Source organism: Epinephelus lanceolatus, chromosome 8 (assembly GCF_041903045.1).
Source record: "Epinephelus lanceolatus isolate andai-2023 chromosome 8, ASM4190304v1, whole genome shotgun sequence".
Taxonomy (NCBI): Eukaryota; Metazoa; Chordata; class Actinopteri; order Perciformes; family Serranidae; genus Epinephelus; species Epinephelus lanceolatus.
Genome location: NC_135741.1, coordinates 47163415 through 47179073, shown reverse-complemented (window position 1 = coordinate 47179073; position 15659 = coordinate 47163415). Strand labels below are relative to the sequence as shown.

Sequence of the window (15659 nt, the reverse complement as noted above, 5' to 3'; positions counted from 1 at the left end):
ATTCTAATTTATGTGACCCGTCTCTTCCCAAATCAACTTTTCTAGGCACGACAACAATCTGCAATCTTGGATTAAATTCCACTCCGTTCTCTAAATCTTGCAATATTACCTGGTTCAGAGGAAGTGAAGCTACGGGTCTGTTTTTATAATCATCACACAAATATTGCAGCAGTGGATCTAATGAGTGGGGAGTCCACAAATTATTTAAAATCATCTCCCACTGTATACCTGAAATTCTTCCTTCACTTGTTTCAATTGGTAAATTTACTAACTATCCAAAGTTTTAATCGAATGTCTTGCTCGTCTTGCCACTGCTTCTCACCCTCGTTGTCTATGTAGGTTCTTTCTAACCCAAAATGTGTTCTTTATGCCTCTAGTATCTACTAAGCCATCGGTCATGCAATGTTCCTCAGCCCAATTTTCATCACTACTGCTGTCACCCTCTTCCACCCAGCTCTTAACAGCTTGATCTCAACTTCTTTTTTCTTTATTTTATTACTTATTTTATTTATTATAAAACTATACTTATCATTTATAATTTACTTATAATTTTATTACTTATTCTATTTATTTATGAAATTATACTTATCACTTATTTTATTTATCTATAAAATTAAATTAAAATAACAGATATTTCTTTTTTATTCTCCCCTTAACAGCCAACCAGTTTGTATGGAGTTCACCCGAGCAACTGGTTCAATCAGTGAAACATGTGGACTTTTCGTTGGCACCGTTAGGTTTCCAGTCCCCAGACAATTTGTTGACACCGTTAGGTTATCCTTGTCTGGTTTTGTTTCACTGAGACACTGTTAATAACTACCTCACGTAACAAAACTTTGAAACAAATCACATAAAACAAACACACAGATACCAGATTATGATAATACATTCAGGCCCCAAAATGTCTTTTTTCTTTGTAATGACCTTTAACCCAATAGAGGTCAGAACCAAACTATCAAATTTTAACAAAGCTTTGTTTTTTGTATAAGCCCACTTCTGTTGGCTGTGTTCCTCACTCTGTGCTGGCTGCATTCCTCACCGTCTCCCTTTGTACTCTCTGTTAAGTCAGTCTCCCAGTGATTTGTCAGTCTTTTTACAGTTACATTTTATTCAACACTTCACTGTATTTACAACACTTAATACAACACTTCATGCATAACTTTTTTAGGCAGGTTATATTGTGCTCACTATAGTTAATTCCGAGGCTACTAAATATATTACAGTGTATGCACAACAACTTTATAGCTTACAGTTAACTTTTTACATACATTTACACTTTTGATCGATCTGTTTACTGTTTTTTCTTTTTTCTTATTTCTTTATCTCTTTGCTTGCGACTTTTTCAGCGTTTTGCCCGTTCAGACCTGTTTGTCTATGGCGACTCCCCTGCCCTCTTGGCTGAGAGATCACCCTTTAAACAGCGGTATCCACAGAAGCTTTATGTCTCTTTAATTCTCTATATCTCACTTAGCATCCCGTCTGTGCAGTCCCACCGTCCAACACAGCACACCTGCCCCTACAGACTTAAAGCTGCGCTGAAAGGATAGGCAGTGGTATCCACGGATATGCTTTTATATATCTCTGTTTCTCTTTTGCTTTTTCAACTCTTATTACCGGTTTCTTTTTCTCTTCCCTGTTTTAACTCTTACAGGTTTCTTTTTCTCTTGTGCACTTCTTATTCTTGTTTGTCTTCTTAATACTTTAAATACTTTACTCTTACTACATTCCTCACTACATTTGTTACTGTACATTCAGCACACACACATTCACTCTTTAGTTTGCCTGCTTGGTTACTCTAGCTCACTCCCCCACATTGCACACACACACATACATACACACAGTCACTCACTCCCACATTCACTCTCCATGTTTATCTCTCTAACTTACACACACACACACACACACACACACACACACTGTGTTGCACTAGATTCAGTTGTCTCCAGCAATATATCAGCTATGTTCCAATGTTGTGTTATTAGTTCGTAATTTTTACATCACATTTTAGATTCTTTAGGAGAGGAATTTGTCAAATACCTCCGACCTGGGCGGCTCCCAACTGCACCTCAGACGCACCCGGTTTAGGCAGAAAAAAGGCTCTGCTTGCCTTATCTGGTGGCCACCTGTACGTCTGATGCGCAGCCAAGTGCCCCCGATCTCAGGATCCGACCTCCTCGTCCTCGTACGCTGGCTCGCCAAATAATGTTGAAGCAAAAAAGTCAAGGTCCCGAGCCGTGCCAGAAAGCTCGCGACCTTGCTCTTCTCTTCTCAAACGGACTTTCTTTGTCTTCCATTAGATATCAAAAACTCAAATACTCAGAGGTCAAAAAAAAATCACCGGAGACACGTAGAATCAGATGCAACTGAGTTTAATGTGCTCGCAGGCAACAAACACATCACAACTCAATGAGTCAAGCTCCGGAGCAAGACTGAAATTTCTTTGTTTGCGCTCGCTCTTTTATCGTAGAATTTCTGCTGAGTCATCTCTTTTCCTTAAACTTTTCCACTGGGCGCTGATCATAAAGGTGTCACATTTCTGCTGAGTTTGCACTTTTTTAGTCCTTCCCACCATATCGGTGTCACATTTCTGCTGAGTTTGTACTTTTTTAGTCCTTCCCCCTCTAGGGTCATTATCAGGACAAACTGCAATTCCCCTAACTTTCCACTAGTGTTTTCTGAACCCATCCTCATGCTATTTTTAGAAATGATTCACAGTGAGTCCTAGGTACTTCTCCACCGCAATGCTTAAGTGCTCAATGAGTGTGTGTGTGTCATAAGAATACATGAAATATTAAACCAGTGTGTAATTTGTCAGTTGCACAGATTATATTGCGTCAACACGTATCTTTTAAAGGTCAGTTTCAAGGTGCAGTACGAACACTATAGTAAATATTACACTACAGAAGACAGCTCCATGCGTGATATCGTGCACATGGCTGCCATCACTTTTTGTGATGCGTTGCTAGAAGCATTTGGCCTTCAGTCCAGGTAATTCGAACGGATGATGTCCACCATAATTCAAACTCGTCGCCAAGTCTGGCTTTCACAGTCGAATTTGACGGTAGTGACAGGGGCTGGGGGGCCATGAACTGAGGCCTCGGGGCTGGCTGTCGGGTATTTCTCCCATCTGCAGCTCAATTACTGGGCTGCTCACACTTCAGACCTGTGGGTTAAGGTGGCAACCACCCACGGGTACAAGCTTCAGCATTGACGCCGACCCCCTACATCCAGCCAGATCAGAATGACCATCATCAGTGACCCGGTAAAAGCCCCAGCATTGGCCCTCCTGGCCAAGGGCGCCATCGAGGCTGTAGACCCCGTCACACCCCAGGGGGTTCTACTCAACATACTTCCTTGTGTCAAAAAAGACCCGCGGATTTTGTCCAGTCTTGGATCTGAGGGGACTGAACAGGTTTATGAACATCATGAAGGACGCTTATTTTCATGTTCCCATTGCCCATCAACACCGGCAATTTCTGCGTTTTGCCAATCGAGGCTGCCACTGGCACTTCAGGGTGCTAACATTCGGGCTCTCCCTCTCCCCAAGGGTGTTCACAAGATGTGTGGCAGAGGCCTTTGCGCCTCTGCAGTCTCGGGGCATGAAGGTTCTTCCGTACCTAGACGATTGGCTGAGCTGTGCCCCATCCCGCACTCAGGTGTCCCAAGATACAGAGCATCTCCTGTCCCACGTGGCCCACCTAGGGCTCAAGGTAAATATGGAGAAGAGTCTGGAACCATCTCAGACCACAATTTTCATTGGTGTAGAACTGAACACTGTAACTATGACAGGTTGTCTGTCCCCCCACTGTGTGGCCAACATCCTGCACCTTCTTCCCCTATTCCAAAAGGGACGTCTGTTGCCCTTGGTCACACTTCTTCGTCTTTTGGGCAAACCAACATCCGTTTCAGCTGTTGTTCTGCTGGGCTTGCTATGGCTGCGCCCCCTGCAGAGGTCGTTGAACAGCTTCCACTTGGATGCCAGGCGGCACAGGCACAGGAAGCTCAGGGTGTCGCAGCAGTGTCTCCTCCCCCTGGCCCCGTGGAGGGACAGGGCCTACATGACCTCCACTTTTAAATCACTGCTCAAGACTCACTTGTTCACCTTGGCCTTTGGTTGAGTACAGTCACCTCTATTTGGTATTTTACCTTTGTTATATTTCACTTTATAAATGTTTTTTGTGTGTTGTTGTTCTTGCTTATTTTAACTGTACAGCACTTTGGTTGGCCGTTGGCTGTTTTAAAGGTGCTATATAAATAAAGCTGACATTGACATTGACATTGACATGACAAGGGGTGTCCCTATGGGCTCCATTCCATCTCGCAGGGAGACTGTCACTCCAGATGCCTGCCCCTCGGGATGGGGTGCAGTGTGGCAGAGCAGGACGGCTCACGGGCGGTGGTCTGTGGGCGACCGCGCCGAGCACATCAATGTGCTGGAGTTGCGAGCGGTGCACCGAGCTCTCGAGCACTTCCTGCCGTACCTGAGAGACAAGCATGTCCTCATACGGTCAGACAGCACCTCAACCATATATCATATCAACCATCAGGGTGGAGCCAAGTCTGCACAGTTGCTGGAGGTGTCACAGCATCTCCTGACCTGGGCAGCCCCCCGCTTGATCAGCCTATGGGCAATATATCTACCAGGAGAGCAGAACCACCTTGTAGACTTCCTCTCCCGTCAAAGGCCTCCATCAGGGGAGTGGCGCCTCCACCCGGAGGTGGTGCACACCATCTGGAACCTCTTTGGCAGAGCAAAGGTGGACCTCTTTGTGCGTCAACCCACTGCCCTCTGTGGTCCTCCTTGGCAGAGACGACCAGCCCTCTAGGGCAGGATGCTCTGGCCATCCTTGGCCAGAGGGTCTACTATATGCCTTCCCACCGATTCCTCTGATTCGGCCAGTACTTAAGAGGGTTCCTCTGGAGGGTCACAGAATTCTGCTGGTGGCCCCCTTCTGGCTGAGGAGGACATGGTTTCCTCTGCTGCACAGACTCTGTTGCGGCGCGCTGTGGCAGCTCCCCAACAGGAGAGATCTCCTGTCCCAGCTAGGGGGTCGGATCTGACATCCCAATCCCCAACGCCTCCAACTGTGTGTGTGGCTGCTGGAGGGCCTGAACGGCTGCTGAGCAGCTGTGTGGAACCCGTCAGGCATACCATAATGAATGCCAGAGCGCCATCCACTCGTTTGCAGTACGACAACAGATGGAAGCTATTTTCCAACTGGTGTATGGGTCGGAGTGAAGACCCAATGCATTGCTCTGTACTTACAATTCTTGAATTTTTGCAGTCCCTCCTCGACAGTGGTCACTCTTCTTCTACTCTGAAGGTGTATGTGGTGGCCACATTGTGTCGACATGCTAGGGTTGACAACGGCACAGTGGGGAGCCACAGTCTGGTGTCCCTCTTCTTGAAGGGGGCTTGGAGGGTACTTCCTCCAAGAGCCACGAGACCCCCAGCATTGGATCTTCCCTGGTGCTGGATGCACTATGCAGGCCTCCCTTTGAACCCTTGGCACAGACAGAGCTGAAGTTGGTGTCATATAAGGCCGCATTCCTCTTTGCCATTCCCTCGGCGAAGCATGTCAGTGAGCTGCACGCTCTGTCTGTCAGTGACTCATGTCCGAGGTGGAACTCAGATGGATAAGGGGTCACTCTGTGGCCGAACCCAGCGTTCCTCCTTAAGGTGCTGTCACGCTAGCACCTCAACCAGCCTATAAGGGTTGCATGGTTTGACCCTCCGTCAGGAGAGTGGAGTGACAAGGTCTGAAGTGGTTAGCCCTAAGAGCATATATTGCAGCTACCACAGGCATTTGACGGTCGGAACAGCTCTTCCTCTGCTATGGTGGCCCTAGCAAGGGTTGTGCTCTCTCCACATCCACTGGGCTTCGTCCTTTTACCAGAATCCTCTGATTCTACTCATTGAGGTTTGTAATCTGGATTCCTTGTGACTTTGCTGGTATGAGTCATTCAGTGCTTAAAGCACCGCCTCTGGCAGTTAGCAGGGATGAAATAGAACAAAAATTACAAATGTAACTACGGTTCTATGAATCCTGAATGACCGCCAGAGCACTCTGTCACTCAGAATCCTCGTGTTCTCGTGAGAAGATTCTGTAGGAAATTATCCTCTGATGTCACCGGGTCATCCAGGGGTCACAGGTGACATTGTTACATACTCGAACTGCTCATGCACAAAGGGGAATATTCAGTGCTTAAAGCACCGCCTCTGGCGGTCATTCCGGATTCATAGAACCGTAGTTACATTCGTAACTTTCATTTGAGGGAAAAATAATAATACATTTATTTGTTATAGCACCTTTCACAGAAATGTAATTCAAAAATTGCTTCACAAAAGAAGACTATAAAACATGCAAACAATAAAAAAGGCACTGCAACAACACAAACATAAGCCACAAAATAAAAGTAAATAACACGGCCAAAAAAACATGGACTAAATACAGGCAATTGAAGACTCCAAAAGAAATACACCAAGAAACAGCAAAGGTCAATTTGAAAAGATGGGTCTTCAGTTGTGTTTTAAAGGTTTCTATGGAGACTGCAGACTGTAAACCTAATGGAAGACAGTTCCATAGTGTTGGAGCCACTAATTCAAAGGGATGATCACCTTTTGTTTTCAGTCTAGAGCGTAGGACAGCCAGTAGGTCCTGTTCAGAGGACCTAAGAGACCTACTGGTGATATGGGAATGGAGGAGGTCACAGATGTATTCAGGTACCTGAGCATTAAGGGCTCTGTACGTGAGAACAAGGCCCTTAAAATTAAACCTGATGGGAAGCCAGTGTAAAGAAAGAAAAATGGGTGTAATGTGTGTTGTCCTGCTGGATCTATTTCACAGCCCGGCAGCAGCAATCTGGGTTAATTGCAGATGGTTCAGAGATGATTTGCTAAGACATGTGAAAAGGAAATCCCAGTAGTCCAGTCAGGAGGACACAAAAACATGCGGAATCATCTCCAGTTTAGGTTGTGACACAGTAGACCTGAGCACTGCAGTATTTGTTATTTGTGAAAAACAAGTATTGGTCAATGATTTAATATGGTGATCGAAAGATTTCTTAAATTTTACTGTATAATTTAGGAAAGGGACCCAATACTTACTTGTTGGACATCCTGTCCTTAATGGCAATCAGACAGTTGTGCAAAACCAAGAGTTTGTCGGTTCTATCAGGCTTAAAGGAGACATCCAGCTGAATTTTGTCAGCTGCACAGTGATAAGATATACCTCTGATTTTATTAATAATGTGCCCTTGTGGAAGCATATATGAAGCAAATGGTATAGGACCCAAGCTGGAACCCTGAGGTACACCAGAGCAGCAGTATCAGACCTGTAGGGACCATGCAACACAGCAAAACTCCTCTCCAAAAGATATGAGGAAAACCAGTCCAGGGGCCTCATTTATTAAACTGTGCGCAGGAATGGTGACTAAAGGTGACGTGCGAACAAAGCACAGAAAGTGCTTAAACAAACAAATATCCTGATTTATAAGACAGTGCGCATGCCTGTTTCCCTTTATAAATCACAATCAACTTGACATTTGGCGCAGGTGAACAAGGGTCTAGCCACACCCATAGGTGACTATAAATGGCCAGTGAAACACCCTGAATTAATATTCATCATCAAGATACGGCACAAGGAAGATCATGGCAAATGCTGCGAGAGTAGGTAAAAAGGAAACTTTACACAGTGTGAGGTAGAAGTTCTTGTTGGAGAAGTTGAAAAGAAAAAGACAATGTTGTTTGGTGGGCTCAATATGGGCATTACCAATGCTAAAAAGGCAGCAGAGTGGCAGCTGGTGGCAGATGCTGTAAATGCTGTAGCCTCAGAAGGTCAGACTGACAGAGGTGAAGAAGTGGTGGTCCGATATCAAGGTAGAGGCCAAAAAGTGCATAGCCTTACACAGGCAGAGTGTGTGCGCCACCGGCTGGGGAAAGAGGACACCGGAGCTCACACCCCTGAATGAGAAACTAGCGGGGATTATAGGCAGTTCCCTCCTGAGTGGAATGGTCATAGAGGTGGAGGGGGATACAGGTGTGGCTGACACACCAAATGACTCAGGTACGTAATTTGATTCTCGCTTGAAATGAGTAAACCATGTGCACTGAAGTTGTATTGAAACACTCAAGTACAAACAATGTTATCCAAAACAATTTACTTCCTTCAAAATTTCTCTCGTAGTGAGGTTGGTGATGCAGCCCAGCAGAGTGCGCCCTGCACCTCGTGCACCTCAGCCATCCAGCAGCAGTGGATGTGTCCTCACTGATTCAGTCCTGCAGATCCAATGAGAAACCATACAGTCAATCAAGGAGGTGGCCAGGGAGTTAGGAGATATAAAGGCAGTATTGTCTGACATTGCACACTGAAACTTAACTTAAACTGATGGTAAATAAAGAGTGTTTGTTTCAATCAGTAGCCCATTTGTCTCTGTTTGTATTCTTTATGTATTCCATTTAAATGACTTCCTGCAGTAGCAAACTTTACCCAGTAGATCAGCTATCCCTATATATTTGTATGATTCTCTCAGTAATGGGTTTTTCCACATTTCCTTTTCCTACACGTATCTTTATCATTTACCAAATTCACCCAGACAAAACGCCATGCAACCAAGGATTCATTAATTAATTTTACTTCAAACAGTGGTAGTGTGGGTACACGAGAAAGTGCAACTCAAATTTGTGTTCCCATGTGATTAATTTAGACAGAAAACTGAGGGACCTTTTGAGCTGACTGCTCATCAGTTTCTCCTTTTGAGATCATTAAATGGCCAATGTGGTGTGGACCTTCACCTCCTAATTACTTCCTGTGCCATAGCGCTGTTTGACAATCTGATTTTCTTGACTTTCTTAATATACCTCTTGTGTTAAGTGATGCATGACATCCAGACGCTGGCGCACAGCAGCAGCATTTGGACCAAATGCCTGGGGATAGGGCTCAGGTTTGAGGACAACATCCGTGTCAGGTGGTAGTGGCATGTTTTTTAGTTGTGCCACATTGTGCATTGTGCCCTGACAATTTTGCAGACCTTTTCGGGCCTGTAAGACAGTCTCCCTCCTGTGGCATCCAGGCAACACCATCTGCCCTTCAGTAGCCCGATGGTCCGCTCCACAACAGCGTGTGCCTGGCCATGGTGCACGTTGTAATTGAACTCCTCAGCACTCTGTGGGTTGGGGACAGGGGTGAGCAGCCACCGTTTGAGAGGATACCCACTATCACCTGTAATATTAGTGAATGGATTAGACACTGCAGTAGAGAAAAAATACAATGCCTCGTGGATGAAATGCTGAATAAATACATTCTAATTATTCCTACCTAGAAGCCAGCCATCATGCACAGCTCCAGTCTCCAGTCGGCGCCCTACACTGCTATGTCTCAATATGAAGGAATCATGTGTTGACCCAGGCCACCGAACCACTACATTTGTGAGCAACATGTCAGCATCACATATAATTTGAACATTTAGAGAATGAAGATGCTTGCGATTAATGAAAGCAAATTCATTCTCACTAGGCGTCCTTATAGCAACATGAGTGCAGTCAATAGCACCGATTACATTAGGGAAACCGGACTTTGCTGCAAATTGCGCTTTTTTATTGGCTTCTTCACTCACTGTGTAAGGAAACTCTAGGTACCACTGTGACAACCCAGTGATACCTTCTAACATGTCTGACATAATATGGCTAAAGGTTGGCTGTGACCTGTCAGCCAATTCCCCCTGAAAGGTGCTGGTGGCCAGAAACCCCAGTGTTGTCAGCACTTGAAGGGGGACCAGCACAGCTCAGTTCCTGCGGTTGCTCCTTTGTAACACCGGGCCCAGCACAGCACAGAGATCCAGCAGCTTGTGGCAGTCAGAACTGGCTTATGAGCCACTCATCATTTTGAGTCAGAGGGTCTTGCTGGTCCCTGAAGATCCGCTCCTTCCGGAGTCTCCCATGCGCAGCATCTTATAATGGTGCCAAATAAGCCATTGTGCGTCTTTACGCACTGTGATTTCTGCTATTTATACCTACACATCAGTTGATTGATTGCACCTGGAAAGCTACATGTGTGTGGGGTATTCCCTGATTATAATTGAGGGAATTTTGGCCAGTGAACACGTGAGATAAATATTAATAGTGACGATTGTACACGTTATTTGTTTACACTTTTTCTAACAGTGACACAGCACTTTACAATGGCAAATAACACATTAAACCCAGTGATAAAACACACCAAAAGCCATAAAAAAATAAAGAAATTATACAACACAATATATTGCCTCATAGATGATAACAGTGACACGCTGCACTCCTTTCCGCCTGACTACGGCATCGAAAACGGCAGCAGTGTACAATTGATTTGTCCAACTGTTCACATCATTATGTCACAGACTTATATTCATAAGATTATTTAATGATTACAGTACTTATTTTAGGAGTTATTTTAAAATTAAGATATCTGCTTGTATTTAGTTTCCTAACTCAGTTGCACATATCAGTCAAAGACATGTTTGCTCTTTATTCATGTTTATCCACTTTTGTAAGTGCACCCTTCATATATAAAACGTGAGAGGTTTTTCTCACTTTTCTTCCTTTTCATCTTTCTGCCACAGGCAGTGTTAATTTTGACAAGAATTTCTAATTTCATTTAAGTCTTAGTCACTCACCAAAGACTGGATTTAGTTAAAGTCACATTTTAGTCTTTAACTAAAACAAAACAAAACTAATTCAGTGGAAATCAGTTTTAGTTTTAGTCTCATTTTAGTCTTTTGATGTAATTTGACAGTTTTGTTATACTGTAACAGATTTTGCAAAAGGATGTTTGTCATGGTAGTAAAAACTCCATTGTTAGCATACCTTTAACTGTGTGTTTAGTCATTTAAACTAAGAATGTATCATATTACTCTTGTATAATAAAAATGAATGTCTAAGGCTTGTTAGAAAAAGTGCAATACATAATCATGTCTTTCACAGGTTCTTATTTATTTTCTGTATATTTTTACAATAAATGACTTACAACCTGCAAGAATAAAGCTCCAATCCTCTTAAGACATCAAAAGAAGATCATAACAGCTTAACTGTTATGCCCATTTTAATTTAGTATTTTCTTACAAGGGCATCAAAACCTAGCCAACACATTTAATCATATGCCCATTTTAATTCAGTGTTTGTTAACACTAGGACCGCCAGGATTACAGTGCACCTCCAAGGGCCACAACGGTTATAGTAACTTCATTGTTTATGCTGCCCGTGTGCTCAGAAGCACACAAAAAGTGCATTTTTGAGTAATTTCCGAGAAGTTATGATAAAATAAAAAAAATATTACAGACTATAGAATAGGACTGACAACCTCTCCAATGTCTCATGTCAGTTAATTAACACTATTTGTCAGCTTTTTATAATGCCTTTTATTTTATTTGTTATTTTTTTGCATGCTGTGCCGTGTCTCCAGTTGAAAGTTGTGATTTGCTAAATACATTCTACAATAATAAATTAGATTAACTTTTGGTCTGTAATATTGTTGGCTATATTAAAAATAAAAGAAATAAGCACCGAAATAATTAGTGGAAACTTTTTTTTTTTATTGATACTCCTCCTCTCTGACATACTAACACACACACACACACACACACACACACACTGAACACGCGATTAAATGAATGAATGAACATTGGAAGCGGTTCAGCCGAAGTCCCGCCAGCTGGCGTGGTCACTGTTGAGATAACATTTGTTTTTTATTATTAACAAAATGTTGTTTTATTGACAGTATGAATGGTTTTGTTTTCAAATAAATATTTGGAAATGAAAATGTATGCTTTGGTGTACTTTTACAGAATTTTACAGGCGTTGTTGTTCCCGGCTTCCCGCTGTGGAGCCAAGGCTTCTGTGTGGCAAAACTGGACGTGCACCGCCACCGCGCGGAGGGCGGGGGGAGGTCATCCAATCAGAAAGATAGACTGAGAGTTTGAATTTGAGTTTAGATAATTAATTGGTTAAAAAAAAAACAGTCAAGGCATTGAGGATGGTTGTAATCCAGATTGTCCAGCCGGCCAGCGTCAGCTTTTTCGTCACGTTTTTACTCGTCACTTCATAATGAACAGAGATTTCGTTTTAGTTTTTGTTGTCAGTACTTATTAAATTTACGTTCTCCTCACAAATTAGTCACGGAATAAAGGGTCGTCAATGAAAAGTTTTCGTTTAAGTTTTAGTTGACAAAATTAACACTGGCAACAGGGGTCGCATTTTCTCATGTCTACAGTTTTTGTGTGTACGCATGGGTCAGAGCTCCCATGGAGGACCGCACATTTGCTCGTCAAGTTCGGTTTTTTTTATAAATTCCAAAGTTTGCGTAGAAAGTGGCGTACGCCGTCTTCTGTGCATACGCCATGTTTATAAATGAGGCCCCAGGGCTGGTAATTTTAAGAGAAAACCTGGGATTAATCGACAGAGTAATGTGTACAAATGAGGGCTGATTATGAAGATTAAAAAGGTCAAACAAAATCATTTCATTTTATCAAATTTTGTTTGTTGTATGTTTTTATCTGATTGCATAATTTGCAATAACCAAAGTTATTCTTACATTGTGTTTTCCAGGTGCAGCAGTTGATGAAAGCAGCGAGGAGCGGTACCAAGGACGGTTTAGAAAAGACAAAGTTAGCCATGATTCGCAGAGTGTCATTCCTACAGAGAAAACATTCCACAGGTACAGAGACTCACCTCACAAATTCACCTAATCTGTTCAGTTTGTGAAAATCATCTTTTTAGTATCTTTCAGCATCAAGAATGAAGACTATCAATTTCTCTGTGCCTACATCACAAATTGTGCAGGCATTTAGAACCACTCCTGACCAGGCCAATCAAATTCAATTTTATTTTTAAAGCCCCTTATCACAAATCGCAATTTGCCCAACCTGATCTCACAGAAATACGTGAAATGACCACGTCCTCTTAACACCGCATTCCGTGGTGGCAGCACGTAATGGGTTGAAATTACGTGCCGGTACCACAGAAACAATGCCAATGTAAAGTCAATTAGGATCCTTTTGATTGAATCCTGATTCAATCACGTCACGTCAACCTCGTTTTCCTCAATGATATCTTTAACATTCCTGTACACACACAAAAACACGGAAGTGTTCTTGATAACTCAACAATATGACAGGTTAATGTCAAGGCCATAAAACAAAATAAATGTATTATGCCAGCATTTGATAGCGTAGGGCTTAACTATTGTAGTTAGCTAAACTAAGTAGTTAGTTTAGCTAATTACAATAGTTAGCTAACTACAAAGAACTAAAATAGAATATGTCAGCAGCTAGCTAGCTAACAGTAATTACTTACAAGTAATGTACTCACTCTCAAGGTAACCTAAACCTAATCAAATATAATGTACAGCTATATTTCACAATTATCATCAAATATTTTCTTAGGGTAATGTTTGAACAATTATAAAACAAGACTAACATGTATCAGATGTGCAAAGGGAGCTGTGCTGAGCTGTGAATACTGTAGTTGTCCGAGGTAAGTATGTTCCTACTTGCAAACAAACAACTTTCACAGGTTCCCGCCAAATGCTGACCCATGTGTGCAAACTTGATGTAGAAATACAAAAGCTGTGCTTGTTCATAAAATAAGAAAGGAAAAAATAAAAATGATGATTTGTGCTAAACAAAAACAAGATATTTACTGATTACTTGGAATAATAAATGATAAAATACATTTACTGTATTTCAAAGATATATCATAGAAACACTCAGCCATACATGAAATAACATAGAAAAAGGATATCAATCAATCAATCAATCAATCAATCAAAAAAAAACAAAAAACGGTAGAAACCTCAGGAAGAGCAACTGAGGAGGGATCCCTCTTCCAGGACGGACAGACGAGCAATAGATGTCGTATAGAACAGATCAGCATAATAAATTAACAGTAATCCGTATGACACAATGAGACAGAAAGAGAGACAGAGAGAGAGAGAGAGAGAGAGAGAGAGAGAGATGCAGGTAATGACAGTAGCTTACAGCAACATTAATGAAAGTAATAATATTATCGTTATAGTTCTGGCTACTGTGGTACAATATGTTGAAAGTATATATTAATATCTGGCAGTATACATGTGTGACAATAGTCATATGTGTATAATAACAGTAGAAGTATGACTAATGATGGCAGCAGCAGCAGGAGGCATCTGGCAGGACCACGGCAGCAGCACAAGCACACACGTCACGCTGTCCAGGCACCGCTGTGATATGAGTTAATCTGAGAGACAGTGGAGCACAAAGGCTCCGGAGAAGAAGCCGAGTTAGTGACATCCAGAATGGCCAAGTTAGCAAGATGCAGTAATAGAATACGAGAGAGAGAGAGAGAGAGAGAGAGAGAGAGAGAGAAGGAGAGAAGGTGCCCGGTGTATTATAGGGGGTCCTCCAGGAGACTAGGCCTAAGTCAGCCTAACTAGGGGCTGGTACAGGGCAAGCCTGAGCCAGCCCTAACTATAAGCTTTATCAAAGAGGAAAGTCTTAAGTCTAGTCTTAAATGTGGAGACGGTGTCTGCCTCCCGGACCGTAACAGGAAGATGATTCCACAGGAGAGGAGCCTGATAGCTGAAGGCTCTGGCTCCTGATCTACTTTTGGAGACTTTAGGGACCACGAGTAACCCTGCGTTCTCAGAGCGCAGTGTTCTGGTGGGATAATATGGCACTATGAGCTCTCTAAGATATGATGGAGCTTGACCATTTAGAGCTTTATAAGTTAACAGTAGGATTTTAAATTCAATTCTGGATTTTACAGGGAGCCAGTGCAGAGAAGCTAAAACAGGAGAAATATGATCTTGTTTCTTAGTTCCTGTTAGTACACGAGCTGCTGCATTCTGAATTAGCTGGAGAGTTTTTAAGGACTTAGTAGAGCTACCTGATAATAGAGAGTTACAGTAATCCAGCCTTGAGGTAACAAAAGCGTGGACCAATTTTTCTGCATCTTTTCGGGTCAGGATAGGCCTAATTTTTGCAATATTATGCAGATGAAAAAATGCAGTCCGTGAGGTTTGTTTTAAATGAGAATTAAAAGACAAATCTTGATCAAATGTTACTTCGAGGTTTCTTACGGTAGTGCTAGAGGCCAGAGCAATGCCATCTAGAGAAACTATGTCATCAGATAAAGAGTCTCTGAGTTGTTTGGGGCCAAGAACAATAATTTCAGTTTTGTCTGAATTTAATATAAGGAAATTGGTGCTGATCCAGGTTTTTATGTCTTTAAGGCAATTATGAAGTTTAGTTAATTGATTACTTTCTTCTGGCTTCATCGATAAATACAACTGTGTATCATCCGCATAACAATGGAAATTTATAGAGTGATTTCTAATGATGTTACCTAAAGGAAGCATATATAGAGTAAATAGAATATGGGTCATTTTAGACCCATGTTGTGCATTAGAAGGGTAGTGATACAAAAAGGGTTTTTATTAAAAAAGTAAGAAAGGAAAACATAAAATAAGGATGTATAATGATCAAAAACAAGTTAATTGAGGAAAACTTGGAATACTGAATGATGAAATTAATTTATTGCAAAGATATAGAACATAAAAACTCAGTCGGGTCACTTTAGACCCATGTTGTGCATCAAAGGGTTAAGAAAAAAAGCAAGGATGTCGGCTAATTTCAGATATTTTAGATAGTAC

At 42.2% G+C, this 15659-nt stretch overlaps 1 protein-coding gene across 3 annotated transcripts in view; it reads left to right on the top strand.

The window, feature by feature from the left end:
- Nucleotides 1-15659, top strand: part of LOC117257927 (rho guanine nucleotide exchange factor 10-like protein) — a 180135-nt gene that overhangs the window by 86945 nt on the left and 77531 nt on the right. For all 3 annotated transcript variants that reach the window (XM_078170385.1, XM_078170384.1, XM_033628344.2), the window contains exon 10: nucleotides 12578-12686. In XM_078170385.1, coding sequence (XP_078026511.1) covers nucleotides 12578-12686 — 109 coding nt within the window. The remainder of the gene's footprint in view (nucleotides 1-12577; nucleotides 12687-15659) is intronic.